General features: G+C 35.2%; 1 protein-coding gene across 1 annotated transcript in view; it reads left to right on the top strand.

Moving 5' to 3' along the window:
* The window catches only part of LOC311601646 (uncharacterized protein), a 339,815-nt gene that overhangs the window by 253,104 nt on the left and 62,456 nt on the right, over positions 1 to 24,255 (top strand). The window contains exons 15-16 of the mRNA XM_084789248.1: positions 1,464 to 1,942; positions 10,124 to 10,178. Coding sequence (XP_084645374.1) covers positions 1,464 to 1,942; positions 10,124 to 10,178 — 534 coding nt within the window. The remainder of the gene's footprint in view (positions 1 to 1,463; positions 1,943 to 10,123; positions 10,179 to 24,255) is intronic.

The raw sequence follows: 24,255 nt of genomic DNA, 5'->3' as shown, positions 1-24,255 counted from the left end.
GTTAGGTGAACTGTTGGTGATTTTTCTCTCCCAATAGCATGCATTGAACCTTTGAGAACTATGAAAAGATAGCTATTAGCTATTTTCCAGCTGTCTAAACTGGATTTTTCTATGTCTTATGATTCGGGTGTATGGTATCTTCAGCAATAAGATTTTACTGGAAAGTTATAGAGGGTAACCAAGAACAATGCAATAGTTTGTAATTTGGTTCCCAGTGACAAACAATTTGAGAAGAGATAACTGGTGCTGGAGTTTGTTTTTAGTTTGTTTGCTTGGTTGGTTGGCTTTGGTTTTGGTTTTGGTTCTTCTGGATAACCTAGGCCCCTTCCCTCTTATAGGGTAATTTCATTTAAATATATATATATATGTGGAAAATTTCACAGTAGTAGATTTCTATATGGCATTTCAAAGTGCCTTTGGTGTTAGTTATTCTTCCACACACTCCTCCTCTATCCTGCCTTCATATCCTCTACCTTGTATCCTTTCCTGTTCCATTGTTTTCCTTTCTCCCTTCATATTATCTGGAGTTCCAATAGAGAGAATGATATTGGAGCAGAACAATATTCAAGTTATTAAGTAAGTACTAAAAAGCCTTTTATACATGATGTCTACTTACTTCTCTTTAACGAGTTATCACACAGTAACTATAGTTTACAAATCTGTCAACATATCTACCCATATAATGCTTGCAAAGCTATAGCCATCAATAAACATTAGTTTCAAGGTTGTTATACCAATATTGTCTGGATGCAAAACTCAATAAATATTATAATTTTTTTCTTCATAGAATATGCTCACCAAATTATGTCATGTATTATGTCTGCATGATTGTGTTATTAATTAAACTAACAGTTTGGTTGTTTCTGCTTGAAGTCAGTTTTAGAGCGTTTGCTTTTTAAAATATATTTACTTAATTTTCTTTTGAAAGTATAAGCTATGTACATAATTTAGAGACAAGAGTTTCTAAACAAAAAAATTTTAGTCAAAAAGCATTAATTTCCTCCTGATTATCTATGATTTATTATTACTCCTCTATTGCAAGTGTCAGTCCTAAGGCCATATCTGATTTTTTTCTTTTCCCCCATTTCTCTTTTGAGAATATGAACAAATATGCACATATTCTTTTATAAAACTGTGTTTTTAAAAAGGTTCTTTGTAATATTTGAAAAATACGTTTACCATAACTGATTTTATGTTTTAAATTTTTTTAATTTATGCTGGAATAGGTTTTCTGTCTAAAAACTTGTATGACTCATTCACAGAAAGAAAATATATACAAGGTTACTTTTTTCAAATTCAATTAAAATAGAAACAAATTGTATAAATCTCAATTAATCTTAGAATTGTGAAATCTGATCTTGAATTTTATTCAGACACCCTTAGGAATTTTAATATGTCTACTAAGTTTCTGAATTTTAATATCTGAACAGCTAAGCACTTTTTGTTCTTTTTGCTTTCTTCAGTTGTCTGATGACTACAGTGGTGCTTCACGAGCTGAAGGGGGATCTTTGGCAGTACCTATGGGAGAAATTACTGGAAGACCTTCTGAAGTGCCTATTTGGAGAACAGCAGAGGGACCTACTTGGGGACCTGAAGAAGGACGACCTGTCAGATTTGAAAGAGGCTGTGCTGTAAATCCTGCTAGAGATCTGGCTGTGAGGCCTGAAAAAGGACTCACAATGATTCCTGCAAGGGGTCGTTCTGTGAGCCCTGTGAGAGGATACTCTGAGAGATGTGGTAGAGAACGTGCTGTGAGTCTTACAAGAGGATACACTAAGAGACAAGCTGTGAGCTCTGCACAAGAAATTGCTCTGCGACCAACACGACGACTTCCCATGAGACATGAAGAAGAATTTATTCTGGGAGCTGCAGTGGGACTTACTGTGAAACCAGCAGAAGGATATGATGAAGAGACTTCTACATCTGCCAGACAACTTACCCAGTAAGTTTCTACCATGTGGCTTTACATAACCAGAATATATTATGTCTCTAAAGTAAAGTTAGAGCTTTCACATGCATACATTTATAACTATAGGTATAAAGATACAGTATAAAGGAGTTATTTTAAGAATTTAAAGAAAGAAATTCAGTAAAAAGGAATAGTTCTACAACAACAATAAAATCTATTGTTTGCTTTCATCTTTCTTTTATTTGAAGCTAGTTTATGAACTGAAAAGAAACCCTTTATTAGATATTTCCAGAAAGTGACAAAACATTTGAAAAAAGATAAAGCTGTCTTCCAGAAATATAGTCATTATTATATATCCATACAAACAATAAGCAATACAATCATTTTACCATCTTTTAATGTACAAATGGCAACAATGATCATACAAAAAATAGTAAGATTGCTGAAAAACCTTACACAGTTACTTGAAATGATGATGACACATTATCCTCTATTTCTTATCACTTGAACAATATTATAAAGCTTAAAATTCACAAAAACATCAAATGTCTCTAAGGATTTTATTTGTTTCCTCTATGTTATATCCTATGCATAGTGTGCTAAATTGTACAACATAAATTAATGTTTGTTTTATTACTTTAAAATCAATGTTTCATAGTTTACTTATATGAAAAAAATACTTGGCATCAAATGCCATGTCCAAAGACATGTTTCTAAACAATAATCTAGCTCTAAAAGTATATTGGAACATTAATTTTTCTCTGGATTTTTACACATTGTCAGTTTTCAGTATGTATTTTACTTAACAGTTAACAATTTAGATAGAAAAATATTCTTTGAAATATCATTTCTAGCTAATTTAGAACTAGAAAATATGTTCTGAATTAAAGCCCTTGAGTCCTCACTAGTATAATAGGAGATCTTTCCAGTTTGCAGGAGTCATTTTTGTACATGTTGCATTGACCTTAAAAAATATCTTCAGTAAAGTGAATTTTTTAAGATTTTTAATTTTTGCACATCTTTAATTAAAATGTAATTAAATCAAAAATTTCCTTTCTCTTTCCTCACTCCAGCTACTCCCATGTCTTCTTCCTCCTTCTACTTCCATGGTTCCATGTTGATAGTCTCTTTTACAAATATAGAAACACAACCTGCTGAGTTATTTTTTGTGGCTTCCACGTATGTGGTTTCAAGGTTGACCATTTTGGATTGTACAACCAACTAGGGGCCCATCCCTGGGAGAGGCTGCCTCTCCTTCTCTCAGCACTCATTCAGTTACCTGGTGTTCTGATTCTTATATTTCTGCCTCTTTTTGTTAACATGAATACTAAATCAGTGTAAATATATAACTATTGGTAAAATTTCAAGTCCAAAGCAAATGGTTGGACGATCTGCTAAAACCAGCTTTTCAATGTAGTCAATTCAGAAATATCGACTCACCATTTTCTTGAGAACTGCATGAACATTCACTAAAACCTCACAAACTTTGATATTTTGGGTTAAATAGTAAGTGTTCACTATGAAAATGCTAAATAACGGGCAATTAACAAATCTTTGTGTCTTTTCTTTTCATCTTTTTATTTCTATTTTTAATTATTAAATTAAAACACAATTATATCATTTTCTCCCTTCCCTAGCCTCCTTCCATCCTTACTTATGCACCTTTTTTTCCCCAAGTTGCTTGACTTTTATTGATTGCAGATGTAATCAAGTTTACAGCTGCAGTTACCCACACAGAAGGCTACCCTTTGTAGCAACTGAGACCTAGAAATTTACAGGCCATCCATCAAAAAGAATTATGGTCTGTGAGATGGCCCAGTGGGTAAAGGATCTTCCGGAGAAACCTAAAAATATGAGTTCATCCCTGGGACCCCTACGATAGTGAGCAAAAACTTATTTTGACAAATTGTTCTGTGATATTTACATGTGCATTGTGGCATATCCAAAACCATGCACAAAATGCATACATACATTAATTAAACTTAAAATAAACCTCAGCTTCTATCAAAGTCAATCACAGATTGTACGAAGATAATTTGACAGCACCAAGTATTCAAGTATGAATCAAAACCGCACTCATCTTGCATTTCACCCAAATGCAAGTGTGTGTTTAGGCAACACTTGAGTATAGTTTTGATTGCAAAATTGCGGTCAGTGTGGTGTGCAAACAAGCCAATGAGCCCTTTCAATTGTCGTTTTCTGAGATAGTTGCTGGTGTGTTATCATTATATCATGAGTTAGTTTGTGTTGATGAGCCCACGACTTATCCAAACAAGTGATGGTGCCCCATGGTTATGGGAAGGCTTACAAAAGCAGCTCCTAAAAATAAAAGTTTTCTGAATAACAATGACCAATAATAAACTCAACATAAAAAAATATGATGACTCTAAGGTAGTTCTGGCAGTGCTGGACCATGCTGTGTCACACGACTCTGCTGTAGTCATGGCTCCTAAAAACATGCCACTGTGCATTTTGCACACCATCACAGCACACAAAGCCAAGAAGCATTCCCAGAACACTTTGGTTCACATTAGAAACTATAATGTCTTATTGACTACAGTATTCTATACTGAATTCTTCTCTTGGACACATTTAGTGTTACAAACTCAAGAAGCAGAGAAAGACGGGTCTCTGTGAGTTCTAGGCTAGCCTGATCTACAGAGGGAGACGTTGACTCACACAAACACGCACACAAATACTTTTATATAAAAAAAAAAATAACAGTTTAGCTGGGCAGTGATGGTGCACACCTTTAATTCCAGCACCCAGGTGACATAAGTAGATGGATATCTGTGAGTTCAAGGCCAGCCTGGTATAAAAAGTGAGTTCTTGGACAGCCAGTGCTACACAAAGAAACACTATCACAGAAAAACGAACCAAAAAAAAAAAAAACCCCACAAAATCAAAAACAAAGAAAAAATAAACAAACAAAACCAAAAACAAAAACAAAGCACCTTAATTATAGAGAACATTTGTAATGCTTTCCTGGTATCATCCTGCAGCATGTAGCAATCAAATTGTATCTTGGACTACATTTTATTAAAATGTTTGATTTTTTAAAAATATATTTTGTTAATTTATACATATTACATCTCAGTTGTTATCCCATCCCTTGCATCCTCCTATTTCTCCTTCCCTTCCATATTCCCCTTACTCCACTTCCCTAGGATTGTGACTGAGGGGGACCTTCTCCCCTTGTACATGCTTATAGAGTATCAAGTCTCTTCTTGGTACTCTGCTATCCTTCCTCTGAGTGCCACCAGGCCTCCCCATCCAGGAGACATGGTCAAACATGGGGCACCAGAATTCATGTGAAAGTCAATCCTCACTCTGTTCTGTCCATTGGCTAGATCTGGGTAGGGGTTCGAAGTTTACTGCACGAACTGTCCTTGGCTGGTGCCATAGTTTGAACAGGACCCCTGGGCCCAGATCCACCAGTCATAGTGTTCCACTTCTAGGATTCTAGGACCCTCTGGGTCCTTCTATTTCCATGTTCCCCCATGCTTCTCTAACCTAGAGTCCCAATAAGATGTCCTCCCCTCTGTCCCACTTTTCTGGTTAGGGAAGACTTTCATGGGATGTGCCCATTGGGCTAGTGTCCAGATGTAAGTGAGTATATACCATTTGACCCTTTCTGCTTCTGGGTGCGCTCACTCATGATCATTTCTAGCTCAATCCATTTGTCCACAAACTTCAGGAAATCCTTGTTGTTAATAGCTGAGTAGTATTCCATAGTGTAAATGTACCACAGTTTCTTTATCCATATTTCAATGGAGGGACATTTAGGCTGTTTCCATGTTCTGGCTATTATGAATAAGGCTGCTATGAACATGGTTGATAAAATTTTCTTGTTGCCATGCTCCCTTCTATGTTCTCACTCAAACTAATGCCCTATACTTATTTCTTCACTGTTGTTTTATGTATATACATATATATATATAATATATTATACATATATGTGTGTGTAGGAATATATAACATATTACATATCATATTGTATATATTATTATATATTATATTATATTCCTATACACATATCACCTGATCAATCTATATAATGTTTATTTTTTGTATATATCTTTTTTTCAGAGAGGACCATTTGTTATTAGATAGCCAATTGGTATGCTCTCCTAGAGAAGAATCGTTTTCCCATTCTCAGCATTCCTTAGTTGCCTATAGCCTCCATTAACTTTGGCATGTCTATTGTTGTTGTTCCTGTTTAACATGTTTAGACAGTCATGATGGTGACATTTTCTAGGTATATGTTGTGGCATTACTAGTACACACAGTCTCATGGCAAAATCCCTAATTCTTTGTAGCCTTAGAATCTTCTCATCTCCTCTTCTACAGTGTTCCTTAAGCCTTAGGTGCAGGAGTGTTTGTATTGGGACTGGGCTCAACAACTGCATACTGATTGGTTGTGATTTACTGTAATGGTTTTTATTTGTTTCAAAGAGAGGTTTCCTTGATAAGGTATGAGGACCACACTTACTTGTGTGTATAAGGAAAATATTTAAACTGTAGTAAGAGGTGGTGGTGTTATAGTGAAGTGGTGGTTGCAGGCTCTCCTCAAAAGTCCATGAATTCCATAGTGTATATGTACCAAAGTTTCTTTATCCATTCTTCTACTGAGAGACACTTAGGCTGTTTCCATGTTCTGGCTATTATGAATAAGGCTGCTATAAACATGATTGAGCAAATTTTCTTGTTGTGTGCTGGAGCATCTTCTGGGTATATTCCAAGGAGTGGAATAGCTGGGTCTTGAGGAAGCCCTATTTCCATTTTTCTGAGATAGCACCAGATAGATTTCCAAAGTGGCTGTACTAGTTTGCATTCCCACCAGAAATGAAGGAGTGTTCCTCTCTCTCCACATCCTCGCCAGCATGTGTTGTCGCTTGAATTTTTGATCTTAGCCATTCTGATGGGTGTAAGATGGAATCTCAGAGTTGTTTTGATTTGCATTTCCCTAATGACTATGGAGGTTGAGCATTTCTTTAAGTGTTTCTCAGCCATTTGATATCCCTCTGTTGAGAATTCTCTGTTTAGTTCCAAGCTCCATTTCTCAATTGGGTTATTTGGTTTGGTGGTGTTTAATTTCTTGAGTTCTTTATATTTTGGATATTAGACCTTTGTCAGATGTAGGGTTGGTGAAGATCTTTTCCCAGTCTGTAGGCTGTCACTTTGTTCTGTTGACAGTGTCTCCTGTCTTACAGAAGCTTCTCAGCCTCATGAGGTCCCATTTATTAACTGTTGACATTAATGCCTGGGCTGTTGGTGTTCTGTTCAGGAAGTTGTCTCCTGTGCCAATATGTTCCAGGCTCTTCCACACTTTTTCTTCTAAGTGACTTAGTGTCTCTGGTTTCATGTTGAGGTCTTTAATCCACTTGGATTTGAGTTTTGTGCAAGGTGACAAATATGGGTCCAGTTGCATTTTTTTTACACATAGACCTCCAGTTAGACCAGCACCATTTGTTGAAGATGCTATCTTTTTTCCATTGAATGGATTTCGCTTCTTTGTCAAAAATCGAGTGACCATATGTGTGTGGATTCATGTCTGGGTCTTCGATTCAATTCCACTGATCAACCAACCTGTTGCTGTGCCAGTACCATGCTTTAATTACTATTGCTTTATAGTATAGTTTGAGATCAGGTATGGAGATTCCTCCAGAGGATCTTTTATTGTACAAGATTGTTTTAGCTATTCTGGGTTTTTTGTTTTTCCACATGAAGTTCAGAATTGAACTTTCAATGTCTTTAAAAATTGTGTAGGTATTTTGATAGGGATTGCATTGAATCTGTAGATTGCTTTTGGTAGGATGGCCATTTTTACTATGTTAATTCTCCTGATCCATGAGCAAGGAAGATCATTCCATCTTCTCATGTCATCTTCAATCTCTTTCTTCAGAGTTTTGAAATTAAAAAAAAAAAAAAGTCCATGAATTCACCAGCCTCAGTTAGTTGACCAGCTTTCTAGTACCAGGCATGATATTGCTCCTGTTCAGCCAGCTTATGTCTAACTCTCTATCTTTATATATATATATATATATATATATATATATATATATATATATATATATATATATATATATATTTTTTTACTGTGGCTCAGTGAACGTTTTTGTTTCCCCCCCCCGTGGTTTTTATTTTATTTTTATTTTTTTAATTTATTTATTAATTTATTCATATTACATCTCAATTGTTATCCCATCTCTTCTATCCTCCAATACCTCCCTCCCTCCCACTTTCACCCTTTTTCCCTCACCTATGACTGTGACTGAGGGGGACTTCCTTTCCTTGTATATGATCATAGGGTATCAAGTCTCTTCTTGGTAACCTGCTATCCTTCCTCTGAGTGCCACCAGGCCTCCCCATCAAGGGGACATGGTCAAATATGGGGCACCAGAGTTCATGTGAAAGTCAGACCCCACTCTCCACTCAACTGTGGAGAGTGTCCTGTCCATTGGCTAGATCTGGGTAGGGGTTTGCAGTTCACTGCACGTATTGTCCTTGGCTGGAGCCATAGTTTGAGCAAGAACCCTGGGCCCAGATCCACAAATCATAATGTTCTACTTGTAGGTTTCTAGGTCCCTCTGGATCCATCTATTTCCTCATTCTCCCATGCATCTTTCACCTAGAGTCCCAATAGGATGTTCGCACATCTATCCCACTTTCCTGGTAGATGAAGACTTTCACAGGACATGTCCCTTGTCCTAGTTATAAGTATCTAGTTATAAGTGAGTATATACCATGTGAATTGCACCAGCACACAACAAGAAAATTTGTTCAACCATGTTCATAGCAGCCTTATTCATAATAGCCAGAACATGGAAGCAGCCTAAGTGTCCCTCAGTAGAAGAATGGATAAAGAAACTGTGGTACATTTACACTATGGAATACTACCCAGCTATTAAAAGCAAGCAATTCCCAAAATTTGTGGACAAATGGATTGAACAAGAAATGATCATGATGAATGAGTTAACCCAGAACAGAAAGACTAACTCTCTATCTTAAAGCAAAAGGAATATCTCATTATACTTCTCATTCTTACTCACAAGTCAGTTAATGTGAGATGTGTTCAGATCTGTCCCACATTTATTAGTAACATTGTAGTACCCAATCTGATGAAATTATAACATCCTCCTGTCAGATGTTAGGAACATAAGAAGCCAAGCTATGTTATCTATTTATTTATACCTTCGGCTCAAACTTCTACCCACTTTTCATTAACCAAAGAAAGTAACATGACCAAACCTAACAGTCTAAAAAATGGATAAGCTTGACCTATAAGGTAGGTGGAGGGGAGTATTTGCCAAATCATAAATTCTGCCACACTTTACAACCATAATTGAATAATATCTACACATTGGCTATAAATATGACTTGATTTACTCTTTAGTTTGTGATATTTTTCTATGTCATGCTTGAATATAGCACTGAAACAAATATTATTTAGAACTACATCATAATATACTTTTCGATGCAAGTGACAATGTTACTTTTTCAAAATTCACTAAGTCATTGGTTAATACTATTGTTTAATTATAGGCTGCTAAATAAACATATCTGTGAAACAATATCAAATATATATAGCAATTGATATGCAGATCAGTGGCCATTTCTAAATTTTTTACATTGCTCTATTGGCTATATTTAGCAAGTTCATTGCTTGATTAATTTTATTTTAATACAATATATAAACTTTGATTCACTGTAAGTCATTTTAGACACAAATTCAAATGCATACCTTTATAATAATTTTATTATAGATGCTCATCTATATTACTTTATGTTTTGTTTTGTGTAAAATCAATTTCAATAGATGCTTGTAGACTAAAGAACTATAAAATATTCCAATATCATGTGAACAAAAATTGTTAGTTTATATAATGTATACATATATGTGTATATATGCATATAAATACATGCATAAATATTTATCAAGATACTAGAATTTTCTCTATATTTTTTCTAATTTTGTCATTATAAATTGACCATGAAGGTATTTCTAGGATTGAGTCAATGGGTTGGTCTTGTAAACACTGCATAACATTTTTCTATTGCCACATGAACATTTAGTAGGAAACAGAGTGTTAAATGTTTCTAACATTGAAACTATAAGAATATTCCCTATTAAGCCTGTATTTAATATTTTATTGCTTATTTCTGGAATACTTTTAGTGTGATTTTAAAACCTGCTTTTTTTCTTTTCCTTAGGACTACTGATGATGATGATGTTAATGAAAATGAAAGTGGATCCTCAATCATAATGGTAAAATTTATACAAATATCTGTTCTGTTTGAAAGCTACATTTTTCTGCTAACATTGAAATAATCTTTCTATATCAATTCTTATAGACACACTTTCTCCTTTCTGTCTGATGGCTATTATTTATATAAATGCATCAAATATGAATGCACAGATATATTGAATAACTTTGGAAGGATGCAAACAAAATTATTGTGAGCGGGCAAGAAGAAATGAAACACAGTTTTCTATATATACAGCTTATATGTCTATTTTGTTTGAATATTTTGCATAATATTTGACCTCCTTACAATAGCTTTATGATATATAAATTGAACAGGTATCTTGTGATACTGAATATTTAGAAGCATGTATATCATAAGCTATGAGAATACAATGACTCAATTATATTTTTCTTACTTTCCTAAAGAGAAAACTAATGCTATAGATAAATCTTTGACTCACTAAGTATGGCTAGACAGCAATCTGGGTTTACTTTTTAACCTGAGGCATTTCTTGGAGTAATTTCTAGCACAAAGGTGACTGTGGAATGCCTATTACCTTAATGTAATTAAAAATTACTGCAATAAGTTAAAAAAGCAAACAAAAATGAAATTATTATGCTTGTCATTTAATGGACATACAAATTTTCTAAATGAAAGATTTTTTTCTAAAATTGTTAGCTGTTTTCGTTACCATTTGTCAGAAATACTTCATTTTAATCACAGTTATTGTTACTACATTGGATGGGAATTTCTGCTTTCTCTGACAATGACCTGTCACAGGACAGAATTTTATCTGCTTTTTCATTCCTTAATTCAGTGAATATTTTAATTTTTCCTTGGATGTAGATGATTTTTTCAGTACTGGAGATTAAACATAAGACCTTTTGCATACTAATAAATCCTCTACTGCTGAACATTACCCTCAGCCAAGACAGAATTTTTAAGTTGCCTAACTTGAACTAAACAGATCTACTTACTCCTTCCTTATTCTCACTAAGTGAAAAAAAAAAAAAAACAGTGCTTATGATAATTTATGTAAAATACAAGTTTTAGTAAGAACATAGGTAGTTTTTAAAAGCATGGATATGTTCTAGTTTTATCATGTCATTGGATGGTTCTAACTATATAGTCAATAGAAAATTTCATTGCACCAATCTGAAAACTCAGAATTAATATCAAAGGTCGAAGTTGCAACAAATTTATACATATAAATTTCACAACTCAAAGTAGGCTAAAACATCAAAAAACACTGAATTAATTTTATTGCTATTAATAAAGTTGAACTTATATTTTAAAACCTTACAAAAATAATCTTTAGTCCCATTGTTTAATTGGGATAGTCAAACCAAATGTCTAAAGGATAATTATCGCAAATTAAGCAGTCTTTTTCAGAAAATAGAATAGTAAAAAGTACTTTTTCATTCATTCTTTGAAGTTAGCCTTACCTTGATATGAAATCAAGGCAAAGAATGCACAAAAGCAAATTTTAAATACATGCCAATATTCCTAGTTAATATAGAAAAATCAGATGCAAAACTATATGACACAATATTAGCAAATGGATAGCAATTCAACAAAAATGTTATATGACCCAGTGAAAATTAGTCTAGGATATAATTCTAGCTCAATATTTGAAAATTGATCAAGTAATCCAATATTATACATACACTTAATTAGATGCACAAAATATGTCAGTAAGATTATATTAAATGGTGAATGATTAAGTGCTTTTCCATTAAGATAAAAAATGAAATATAGAATATAAATATCATATATAATATATAAAAATGTAAATAAAAAATCATAGCATAAATATCATGACATGAAATATCATAAAATAGAAATATCATAACATGAAATATCATACATATAAAGTATTTGAGTGGTAAAAGTTAGAAAACAGTGGAAGAAATAAAAGATGTAACTAATATAGAAATGTACTGTATTTATAGATTATAAAGCTCAACATGTAATGATATATTTATTCTAAAATTTATATTCAGATTTCATGATACTTATCTCAGCCATGAATTTTGATAATTACAGAAACTATTGTTCTAGAATATGTACAAAAACAGAGGTATTGCAACAGCCAAATAATTTTTATTCTCAATTTTGTTTATTTTTGTGAATCTCATAGAATGTGTTTTGATCTTATTTACCACAGTCCAACATCCAGCATCATCCCACCTCTCACTCCTTACCTTGCTGCTTTCCTACACACCCAACTTTGTGTCCTTTAAAAAATAGCGATTGTACTTGTTGAGTTTCACATATACTTGGATATGTGGCTTTCCAGTAGAGCTTGGTCAACCTACAAGGGGCCATATGCTTAAATAAAACTGAATTTTCCTCTCTCAATAGCCACCAATTGCCAATAATTCCTTAGCTAGGAGTAGGACTTTGTATCTATCATCCTTCTTCATGGTTGATATTATACAAGTCTTGTAAGTGCTGTCATCAATTTTGAATTTAAAAAAAGAAAACAAGAGAAATCAGCCTTCTTTTCTTCAAGACAAATAATAAACCTATACAAAGCAAGATTTCATGGCACTAATGCAGGTATGTACACATAAATAATGAAAAAAGAGAAAGAAATCCAGAGCCAGTGAGGTGGCTCATCACATAAAGGTGCCATTTTCTTTTTTATATATGTTTTATTAATTTATTCATATTGCATCTCAATTGTTATCTCATCCCTTGTATCCTCCCATTCCTCCCTCCCTCCTGCTTTCCTCATACTCCCCTCCCCTATGACTGTGACTAAGGAGGACCTCCTCCCCCTGTATGTGCTCATAGGGTATCAAGTCTCTTCTTGGTAACCTGCTATCCTTCCTCTGAGTGCCACCAGGTCTCCCCCTCCAGGGGACACGGTCAAATATGGGGCACCAGAGTACGTGAGAAAGTCAGACCTCATTCTCCACTCAACTGTGGAGAATATCCTGTCCATTGGTTAGATCTGGGTAGGGGTTTGCTGTTTACTGAATGTACTGTCCTTGGCTGGTGCCATAGTTTGAGCAGGACCCCTGGGCCCAGATCCACCCATCATAATATTCTTCTTGTAGGTTTCTATGACCCTCTTGATCCATCTATTTCCCCATTCTCCTATGCTTCTCTCACCTAGAGTCCCAATAGGATGTTTCCCCTTTTTCCCACTTTCCTGGTAAGTGAAGACTTTCATGGGACATGCCCCTTGGGCAGATCAAAAAATCAAGCGACACCAAATGCTGGCGAGGATGTGGAGAGAGAGAAACACTCTTTCATTGCTGGTAGGAATGCAAACTAGTACAGCCACTTTTGAAGTCTATCTGGCGCTATCTCAGAAAACTGGGAATAGGGCTTCCTCAAGACCCAGCTATTCCACTCCTTGGAATATACCCAGAAGGCGCTCTAGCACACAACAAGGACATATGCTCAACCATGTTCATAGCAGCCTTATTCATAATAGCCAGAACATGGAAACAGCCTAAATGTCCCTCAGTAGAAGAATGGATAAAGAAACTGTGGTACATTTACACTATGGAATACTAGTCAGCTATTAAAAACAAGGAACTCCCGAAATTTGTGAACAAATGGATTGAACTAGAAATGACCATAATGAGTGAGTTAACCCAGAAGCAGAAAGAGTCAAATGGTATAGGACATCCTATTGGGACTCTAGATGAGAGAAGCATGGGAGAATGGCAAAGTAGAAAGATCCAGAGGGTCCTAGAAACATACAAGTAGAACATTATGATAGGCAGATTTGGGCCCAGGGGTCCCGCTCAAACTAAGGCACCAGCCAAGGACAATACAGGCAGTAAACTTCAAACCCCTACTCAAATTTTTGTATTTTTTTCCTTTGGAACTGTTAATTACATCAATTTGCTATGAATTATCCTTTAAGAAAAGCAAAATTCCATAATCATTCTTCAATTATTGGATTTTACAATATGCTCCATTATTAATAATATGAAATTAAATAGGAAATAATAACAATTAGTAAATTTAGGGAAACTATATTCCTATATGTATGTTAGTTGTAATATAATTCTTTTATACTAAAACATATCTTTTATACCCATGGGAGAACAGATTCACAAAAATCACATAATTTCTCATATTTTGTCTTCCTTGTAATTCTTTTTAAACTAAACTACATTAAAACTAAACAGAGTTGTGTTAGAGAAATGACTTGATAAACCATAAAAACACTGCACTAAATTGGTAGTTCATTAACATAGGAATAAGCACATTTGCAAGTATCACTGGTATTTTTTGTCTTTTTCATTCTACTTTATTTCGTGTGTTTTTCTGAATTAACCACAATAATATCATCATTTTATTTCTGTCATTTTCTTGAATTGACCAAGTGTTGTTTTCTCTGCTTTGTTGTATGCACACAATTTGTATTTCTAGTAATTACTTTGACATTTTAAACAAACATAGCTAATCTATTGTTTTTAAATTATCTGTATTATCAGTATTACCTGTAGGTCTGGCTAGCAATCAATCAAGACACAGACAATTGTTATATTTTAAAATAGCCTTAGTTAACTGGGGGCAGGGCAGATATCAATCCTCTAAACTACTTTCCATAGTAGGGCCTCAGGCATGGGATCCCTGTCTCAATCCCATGCCGTCTGCTTCCAATAACCTCTATCAAGCTAGCTCCCATCCATAATCTGAAATACTTGCTGATGTTCTTCATCTGGGCTGGATTCTCCATCCACGCTGGCCATGTGCTTCTCCTCCAGCTAACCCATGGCAGCCTTCCTCTCTTCCCTTCAGGTCACTCTCTTTTCTCCTCATGCTGGTCTTTCTTCTTCCCAGAATTCCTCTCTCTCCTAGCTCCTTTGCCCTGCCCAGGTGGGATGGCTTTTTATTAAGCAAAAGGTGGGTCAGAGACAGCAAGCAATAATTGGCATCAAAATATATCAGACCATCCTCCAACACTAACCTTTTTAATTTGTATCAGTATTTATATCAGAATTATTTACCATTAAACAAGCTTCTACCATCCTCTTCAATTTCTAATATCCCATTAGAAGAAACAATGGAATTATATTTTCAAATTATAACTATAGTATTTATATTACTCCACTACTTGAACAATATTACTTAGCTTGATATAACATCATAGGTACAAAACTTTCTGAAAAACTATAAAGATATTGATTATTTGTATCCTTTAGTATTGAAGGTAAAATGTCTAATGAGAGTCTTATTTTATTCTTCTAGAAGAACCTTAGTATTTCCATTCAAATTTTCTGAAAGATTTTCAGAATTTCACTTTAGGATTGGTCTTTGTAAGTTTTGTTCTTTGAGAAACTGTAAGAAGGTAAAATGACCCCAGTTTCTATCTCACCAAACTGGTTGTTTGGTCTACACACATAAGGTATCCCATTTATTACATTTTTGTATTTTGGTGATAATTATTTTTATTTTCAGATACTGTTTCATAATAGTATATACTTTGGGGCTGAGAGTAAGGTTAGATTTAATGGATGTAATGCTTTCTGAAAATTTTTGAAGAATATTAATTAAATGAGATTTGAATTATTTCTCTTTTTAATTTTAACCTTATTTATTTAGTTATTGACTTTATATCTCAATCATTGTCCTTATCCTCCTCTCCTCCTGGTCCCACCCTCCTTCCCTCCCACTCCCCTACCTCTTAGGAGAGGGTAGCCCCCACTAACCCACTGAAGCACTGAGCATATTCTCTTCCACTGTGGCTTGGCAATGCAGCCCTACCTGGGGGAAGTGATTGAAAACAGTTAACAGAGTCCCTCACTGTCAGAGGCAGCACCCACTCCCCTTACTAGGGGACCCATGAGAAGACCAAGTTGCCCATCACATAGGGACCTAAACCCAGTCCATCCATGGTCCTTGGTTGGTGCTTCAGTCTTTGTAGGCTCCCCTGGGCCCAGGTTAGTTGGTTCTGCTGGTCTTCTTGTGATACTCTTGTCCCCTCTGTGTCCTTCTATCCTTCCCACAACTCTTTCACAATGCTCCCTGCACTCTGTTCAGTGCTGGCTGTGAGTTTCAGCATCTGTTTTGATCCTTTGTTGTGTGGAGACTCACAGGAGGCAGTTATGCTAGGATTTGGTCTGCAAGGATAGTAAAGTGTTAAGTGTAAGGGGTTGGCTCTCTCTCATGGGGTGGGTCTCAGGCTGGGTAAGGACATTCCCTCCATCTCTGTTCTATTTTTATCCCTGCATATCTTGTAGTCAGAATAAATTTTGGATCAAGGTTTTTGTGGGTAGGTTCATGTTCCAACTCCCTTCACTAGGAGTCCTGCCTAGTTAGAGGATGGCCTCTTCAGTCTCCATGACCCCGACTACTAGGAGTCTCAGCTAGAGTTACTCCCATATCTTCCCTGGAGCCTACCCTGTTTTAAGTCTCCAGCTTGTCTCAGAGATGTGCCTGCCCACAGTTTCTCTTCCCTCTGCAAGCCCTGTCCTTCTGCCCCACTCTCCCTATATCTGCTCCCCTCCCTTGTTCCCCTCAGTGCTCTTTCTCCTATCCTGTTCTATGTCTTCAACCACTTCTGATGCCTATTCTGTTTTCCCTCCTGAGTGAAATTCAGGCATCCTCCCTTGGCTGCTCCTTGTTACTTAGCTTCTTTGTCTGCTCATTGTAGTATCAGTATACTGTAATATATGGTTAATATCCACTTACAAGTGAGTACATACCATGTGTGTCTTTCTGGGTCTGGCTTATCTCACTCAGGATGCCCTTTTTGAATTCCATCCATTTGTCTGCAAATTTCAAGATTTCTTTGTTTTTAATAGCTGAGTAGTATTCCATTGTGGAAATTTACCACATTTTCTTTATCCAGTTGGGGGACATCTGGGTTGATTCTAATTTCTGGCTATTAAGAATAAAGCTGCTATGAACATAGTTGAGTAAATGTCCTTGTTGTATGGTGGGCATTTATTGGGTATATGTCCAAGAGTGATATAACTGTGTCTTGAGGTAGAGTAATTCCCAGTTTTCTGAGAAAGTACCAGATTGATTTTCACAGTGGTTGTGTGAGTTTGGATACCCATCAGCAATGGAGGAGTCTTCCTCTTTCTCCACATCCTCACCAGCATGTGCTGTCATTTGGGTTTTTGATGTTAGCCATTCTGATAAGTATAAGGTGGAATCTCTGAGTTGATTTGATTTGCGTTTACATGATGACTAAGGAAATTGAGCATTTCTTTAAGTGCTTCTCAGCAATTTGAGATTCCTTCTGTTGAAAATTCTCTTAGTACCCCATTTTTAATTAGATTATTTGATTTGTTTGTATTTAATTTCTTAAGTTCTTTATATGTTGGATATTAGGCTTGTCAGATGTAAGTTTGGTTAAGATCATTTTCCAATCTGTGGGAAATGGGACCAAGAGCTGGTTCTTTGAGAAAATCAACAAGATAGACAAACCTTTAGCCAAATTATCTAAAAGACAGAGAGACAGTATCCAAATTAACAAAATCAGAAATGAAAAGGAAGATATAACAACAGACCCTGAGGAAATCCAAAGAATCATTAAGTCTTACTTCAAAGGCCTAATTCCACAAAATTGGAAAATCTAAGGGAAATGAATAAGTTTCTGGATAGATTCCACTTACCAAAACTAAATCAAGATCAGGTAAACAGTTTAAACAGTCCTATACCTTTTAAGAAAATAGAAGCAGTCATCAAAAGTCTCTCAAAGAAAGAAACAAACAAAAAATGACATAGGGACAGATGGTTTTAGCATAGATTTCGACCATACCTTCGAAGAAGAGCTAATACCAATACTCTTCAAACTGTTCCACAAAATAAAAACAGAAGGAATAATACCAAACTCATTCTATAAAGCCACAGTCACCCTCTTAATATCTAAACCACACAAAGACTCAACAAAGAAAGAGAATTTCAGACCAATCTTCCTTATGAACATTGATGCAAAAATAGTCAATAAAATGCTTGCAAACTGAATGCAAAAACATATCAAATAGATATCCACCATGACCAAGTAGGTTTCATCCCAGAGATACAGGGATGGTTTAACATATGAAAATCCATCAATGTAATCCACCATATAAACCAAATGAAAGAAAAATCACATGATCATCTCATTATATGCAGAAAAATCTTTTGACAAAATCCAGCACCTCTTCATGATAAAAGTCTTGGAGAGATCAGGGATACAAGGCCCATACCTAAACATAATAAAAACAATATACAGCAAGCTGACAGCCAACATCAAATTAAATGGAGAGAAACTCAAAGCAATTCCACCAAATTCATGGCTGCCCACTCTTGCTATATCTCTTCAGTATAGTTAATACTAGAAGTTCTACCTAGAGCAATAAGACAACAAAATGAGATCAAGTTGATACAAATTGGAAGAGAGAAGTCAATGAATCCCTATTTGTAGATGAGTTACATAAGTGACCCCCAAAATTCTACCAGAGAACTCCTACAGCTGATAAACACCTTCAGCAAATTGGCTGGATTTCATTATTTAACTAGATATATTCTGTGTACTTGGAGGTGTCATCTTTGAATTTTGGTGTTTGTTTTCCTTAAATGTTTTATGGTTCTGTATTATCTCCTTTTATATGTATCAATAGAGAATATATATTCATTTCTTGGTATTTATAAAGAAGTTAGTGTACTGTTCATTTAGCTCAAGAACCATGACTATTGTATGTCTAACATTATTAACAGACTGTACAGATAATTTGTTTCATCCTGGTGATGTTAAAAGATCAGTGAACTCCCTAGTTTTTGAATGTTTGAAGTTCATGTGCATAGTAAGTCATGTAGTGCTCTTTGTTTAAAACTCTATTTTACTTGGAGTGTTTAGGCCTCACCCTCCCTTTCAACCTCCAAACCCTTCATAGAAGAGAGAAAGTTAGTGGGAAGAGGGGGTCCTTTTACTTCTCCTGGGTGTTGAAGGTCAAAGGTCTTTGGAGCTGTACCAATCTCTGTCAGCAACAGTTGCAGCCAACAGTTTTCTTCAAGTTGCTGTGCCCAGTTTCACTGCCCACAATTTATATCTCTTTCTTGGGCTGCTTCCATTCTCTATATGCAGCCTTCCTTGGGTTCTCCACCACACCACATCTTTCTCTTTTTCACAGCTTCACAGGATACACTTTCTTTTTTTTTTTTTAGATTTTAAATATTTATTATTATTTTATTATTATTATGTCTCGTGGGACAAACTGAACCAGGGTTCACCTGAAAGTGAGGGTGCAGATTGAAAGTGAGGACAGAGACACAAGAAAATTAAGTCAAATCTGGGAATTTCTGACCAAGACTCTCTTTAATGCCAATGAGTAAGACTTTATACAGCAAGGTCAACAGGATCCATTCTAATCTCACTCTCCCTAGCCCCCAGGCAAGAATACAATTGCCTGAATAGCTCCCTCTAAGAATTTCCTTAATCCTCTGTAAGGACTTCCCTATTTCTTTCAAAGGTAAAAAACCCAAAGGTAGCCTAGAACACAAGGGTCAACAACTTGAAGGTCACAGCATGCAGCCTAAGCAAGGGATTTCTAACATGGCTGAATTTCACAGGGCTTCCCACAGTACATATACATTTATATTATTACACATATATACAATAGATTACCTATGGCAGGAAGAACCGTGACACAATCAGGAATTATATAAATGTTACATTCTTAGTGTTTTGGCTATTTGTATTTGACAGCCTTGAAGAAGACATCTTTCCTGTCTTGGTGCATCTAAATTTCTGAATGTAAATCAATCTCCATCACATATTGTAATTACCAACTTAGAACACCTATCTAGACCTAAAAACATCTTAACCCCTAAACAATTAAGCTTCATTGTAAAACTAAGCTACCTGGTCTTCAACTCCCTCAGAGACTTCAGAAGTTGTAAACTTGGTTATCTGAGTATGCAGGGAGTGCAGGCTAGTAGCTTTCCAAATGAGAAGATTACAGAGACAGTTTTCTACCTGAATAGTCACCGAAAACTCTCTATAACATTGAAGCATCTTCTTTAGCCTTCTGGCCCCAATATATCTAACAAACATATTTATGAGGCAGGAACTATTGAGGACTTGTTTACCCTGTCTTGTGAGAGTTTAGCTGTCAATTCTGCCTGCATCCAAGCTTGCCCTTTTTTTAGGAAGAATTCTGTCTGTGGTAGAAATAAGGACTTTTGCCCAGTGTCTAGTTTGCCACATTTGAATCCATCTCCATAAGGAGGTTCTTTGATGCTCATTATCTTCTTTGAGGTAGGCTGGGTGTTGCTAGGAGTTAACTTGTCTCATTGTCAGTGAATCTTTAAAGTAAAAAAAAAAAAGTTAAATGCCATATTCTGCATGTCTCTGGAGTTTTTGAAGACCTTGTCTTTCTATAGAGTTATATCTATCTGCTGTACCTAAGATGTATATTTTTGTGATAAAAGTAGACTAGCAATTTACATGACCATGATTTAATCTACTAACATTTAAGTTATATAACTTATTTCTCCTAAACAGCTTGATAGCACTTGCAAAGCATTGGAAGTAAACCTTGTATTATAATTGAGTTATATGGGTACAATAACTCATATTAGAGTAGAAATATGTAGAACAAGCAGGTAACTTACATTGCTAATCCCACCACATGGGACTAGCTCTGACCTGGATGAAACGTGAATGTCTAGGCATAGACAATGCTTCTTGTTGACTAAAGAACCCCTTATGAATTACTATTAGATGAAATTCATACAAAGAGCAGAAATCCAGCCTTAACTGTTTCATGCATCATGCACACCTTTTATACACTTTTAATTTCAGGACTATATAATGTTTGTGAGAAATTATATGCTTTCAGAACAAAAGAACCAGACACTGACATTGGATCAGACCTGACAGGATGCATTCTTTACAATATACTGGACACTGACATCCTGTTTGAAGAAAGTGGTTGAAAAGAAAGAAGGAGGAATATAGAATTGTACAGGAAAGATAGGACAAAAAGTAGATTAGTGAATCTACTTCTCACATTAAAGCCTCAATGTCACTTCCAGGGTACACTTTCAAGGCCTTCTTGCATGGACTGTATTCCTGCCACACATTTTTTAGATCTTAACAGCTCTCTGAAATGCATGGGAATAATTCATGATGGCCTCAATATAATATCTGTTATGCTTCCAAAACTAGTGTTATGATATTGCAAAGTTCTGCTATCAGCCCTGGATAAAACTTGGCCCACTTCGGCTACCATCACTTTATACAGAAGCTAGTGAAAAAACTTCCAGAGGCAGCTGTTTTCAATGAGCAGGAAACCCCTTTGGCTTTTTCTTTTCATAAGCTGGGGCCTTGCCTGAGGCTATTAAAGCCTCTTTTTCAAGACTTGGCTGTAATCTGAAGCTTCCTGGTGTACTTTTCCTGTTCATATTAAATACTTTTTATTTCTTTTGTCCTTTCTTGGTGCTCATTTTTATTGCAGATGTGCATAATAGTTATTGCTACTAACTGTACCACCGACTCATGTTTATGCTGTATTGAAAATTCTTCTACCAAAGAAATTAGTTTTTTTTTGTGTGTGTGGTTTCTCTGTGTAGCCTTGGTTGTTCTGGACTTGCTCTGTAGACCAGGCTGGCCTCGAACTCATAGAGATCTGCCTACCACTTCCTCCTCAGTGCTGGGATTAAAGGCATGTGCACCTATACCCAACTAGTCCATTAATTTTACATTAAATCTTTCGTAATTTTCAGGACACTGGCCAAATACAGCCATATTATTTTATAAAATATCATATGAATTGCCTCTAGTCCAGATAGAAATAGAATTCTTGTTTCCTGCTGAAATTATATAAACTGGATGGGCCTCTGTTATCTATATTTCTCTCACCATTACTGACTTCCAAGATCTCAAAAAATGGCCAATTAAGCTCTCCCCAAAGCACTAAACAGTGTTTCTAGGTGAGAGTTTCAAATACTTCACAAAATATTCCAAAGGAATAAAGGCTACATGGTCACTTTCGTCACAGTAGTTTCCTCATACTAGTCCTGTCTTAGTTATATTTCTGTGTCTGTGATAGAATACTATGGCAAAGGACATGTTAGTCAAGAAATGGTTTGTTTTTGTTTACAACCCCATAAAGAATATAACCTATCATGGCAGGGAAGGCATGGCAGCCTGTGTTTAAGGCCAACTTACCACATTTTACCTATGTAAAAGTACCAGAGGGGGAGAGAGAAAGACAGGGAGAAAGAGAGAGACAGAGACAGAGACAGAGAACAAAAGACTCAAAGCTTGTCTCAAAAAATGTACTTCCTTCATCAAGACTCAAATTCCTTAACAGTTCATAATCTCCTCAAACAGTCTCACCAACTCAGGACTAAGTATGGAAAAGCATGAGCCTATGGGGGACATTTCTCATTCAAACAATTACATGTAGCATACAGGTTTTCTGTCTTTGTTGAAACAAGACTTGCATGTAACACTTTAGGACACTAAAATTTTTTTAAATTACATTTTAAGGTAGTTTTTAGTCTCATAAAATTTATAACTTAGTACTTAAACCTTCAGAAAGTTGTCTTTTTTCTTCTATTATTTCACCAATTTTAATAAAGCTCCATGAACATTGTTGGCATAAGAGGCTGAGGATGATTTTTTGTATATTCTAGATATCATGAGAGTCAACTACAAATCACTGTGTATTTCTAACAAGAATCGAGAAAGTTAATTTATTGTAAAGGAGACACAAATCTGAATATGTCATGGGGCTTCCCAGATCCTTTTGTTATATCTTAAAATTTTATTATCATTATCTACAAAGAAGTACAATTAGTTAGATCCAGTGAATATTTTTTGTTCTTTTTCAGTCTAAAATTTTATTGGTTTTGCCCTCCAGGGTTTGGACTTAAAAGGAGAGGTACATTCAAAATGAAATTCCTTTTGGACTATTTAAAATAAGTCTTCATTCATTTAAAAATTGAACATTTTATCCTAGTTGTGGTAAATAGCAATAAAGTTATTTTCTGAAGGGAGTAAAAATTCTAAATCTTTCAAAACACATAAATTATGCAAACAGAGAGGTCAGGACAAGAAATTAGTCATTCCCCAAAAGTGGTTATTTACACAGACAGTATAATCATCTTCATTTGTACTTTAACTAAAACTAAACCCAGCATTATGTTTACCATTTAGAAAAACATAGCAAAGAAAATTCTATATTAGGTCACATAATTTTTTAAAATATCTACATATAAAAGGAGTTTTAAAATGTTATGAAAGAATGGGAATTAATAGAAATATTTTCAGAAAGGTTTGAGTTCATATATTGGGAATAAAAACTTATCAATATAGTTGGAGGTAAGTATCACCAGCTTTTCTGATGTTTACTAAGATAAAAATTGCATAAAGTGAAATGAGAAATGTAAGTCCAGGCGTGTATATCTTGAATTAGGGTATCAGGATGAATGAGAAGTATATGATAGGGTTGCTTTTTTAAAAAAAATAACATCCAGGCTGATGGGATTCTTTTCTGTGGTATCTTTTTTAACTGGTTAAATGAGTTGATTATTTGTTTGTTTGTTTTTCAAGACAGGGTTTCTCTGTGTGGCTTTGGCTGTCCTAGACTCACTTTGTAGAACAAAGCTGGCCTTGAACTCATGAAAATCTATCTGCCTGCCTCTGCTTCCCTGAGTTCTGGGATTAAAGGTGGTGTCCACCACTCTTGGCAAAATGACTTGATTTTAGTGCTCTCCCATAAGAAAACTTTCTGTGGATAATTTGAATTATTAATTATAGTTTTAAAATACCTTAAAATAGCATTTAATGTTTTCTTTTAGTAGAGGTGACTCATAAGGTTAATTTTTCTCACATGATTTTCTTTTGTATCTTCAGTAGATTTTAATTGTTTGAGAATTTTATACATGCATGTATTTATAGGATTCCAAGTAATTGTTTTGTAAGGAAATAATTTATGTCACAGAAAGGACAAATCTGTTTCAGAAAAACTAGTAGCCATGCCTTTGCCTAAAGCAGCAGAAAGATGTAGTCATTTTTGACTGATACGACAATTTTAAGGTTATTTATTTAACCAAACCAAGAGTTTGAAGACCATAAACACAATGAAAGCTCTGTGCATAGGCCATGTTTTATAAGTAGACTT

The sequence above is a fragment of the Acomys minous genome (genome assembly GCF_964271855.1).
Source record: "Acomys minous genome assembly, chromosome: 7".
NCBI lineage: Eukaryota > Metazoa > Chordata > Mammalia > Rodentia > Muridae > Acomys > Acomys minous.
This window is presented reverse-complemented; position numbering and strand designations above follow the sequence as displayed.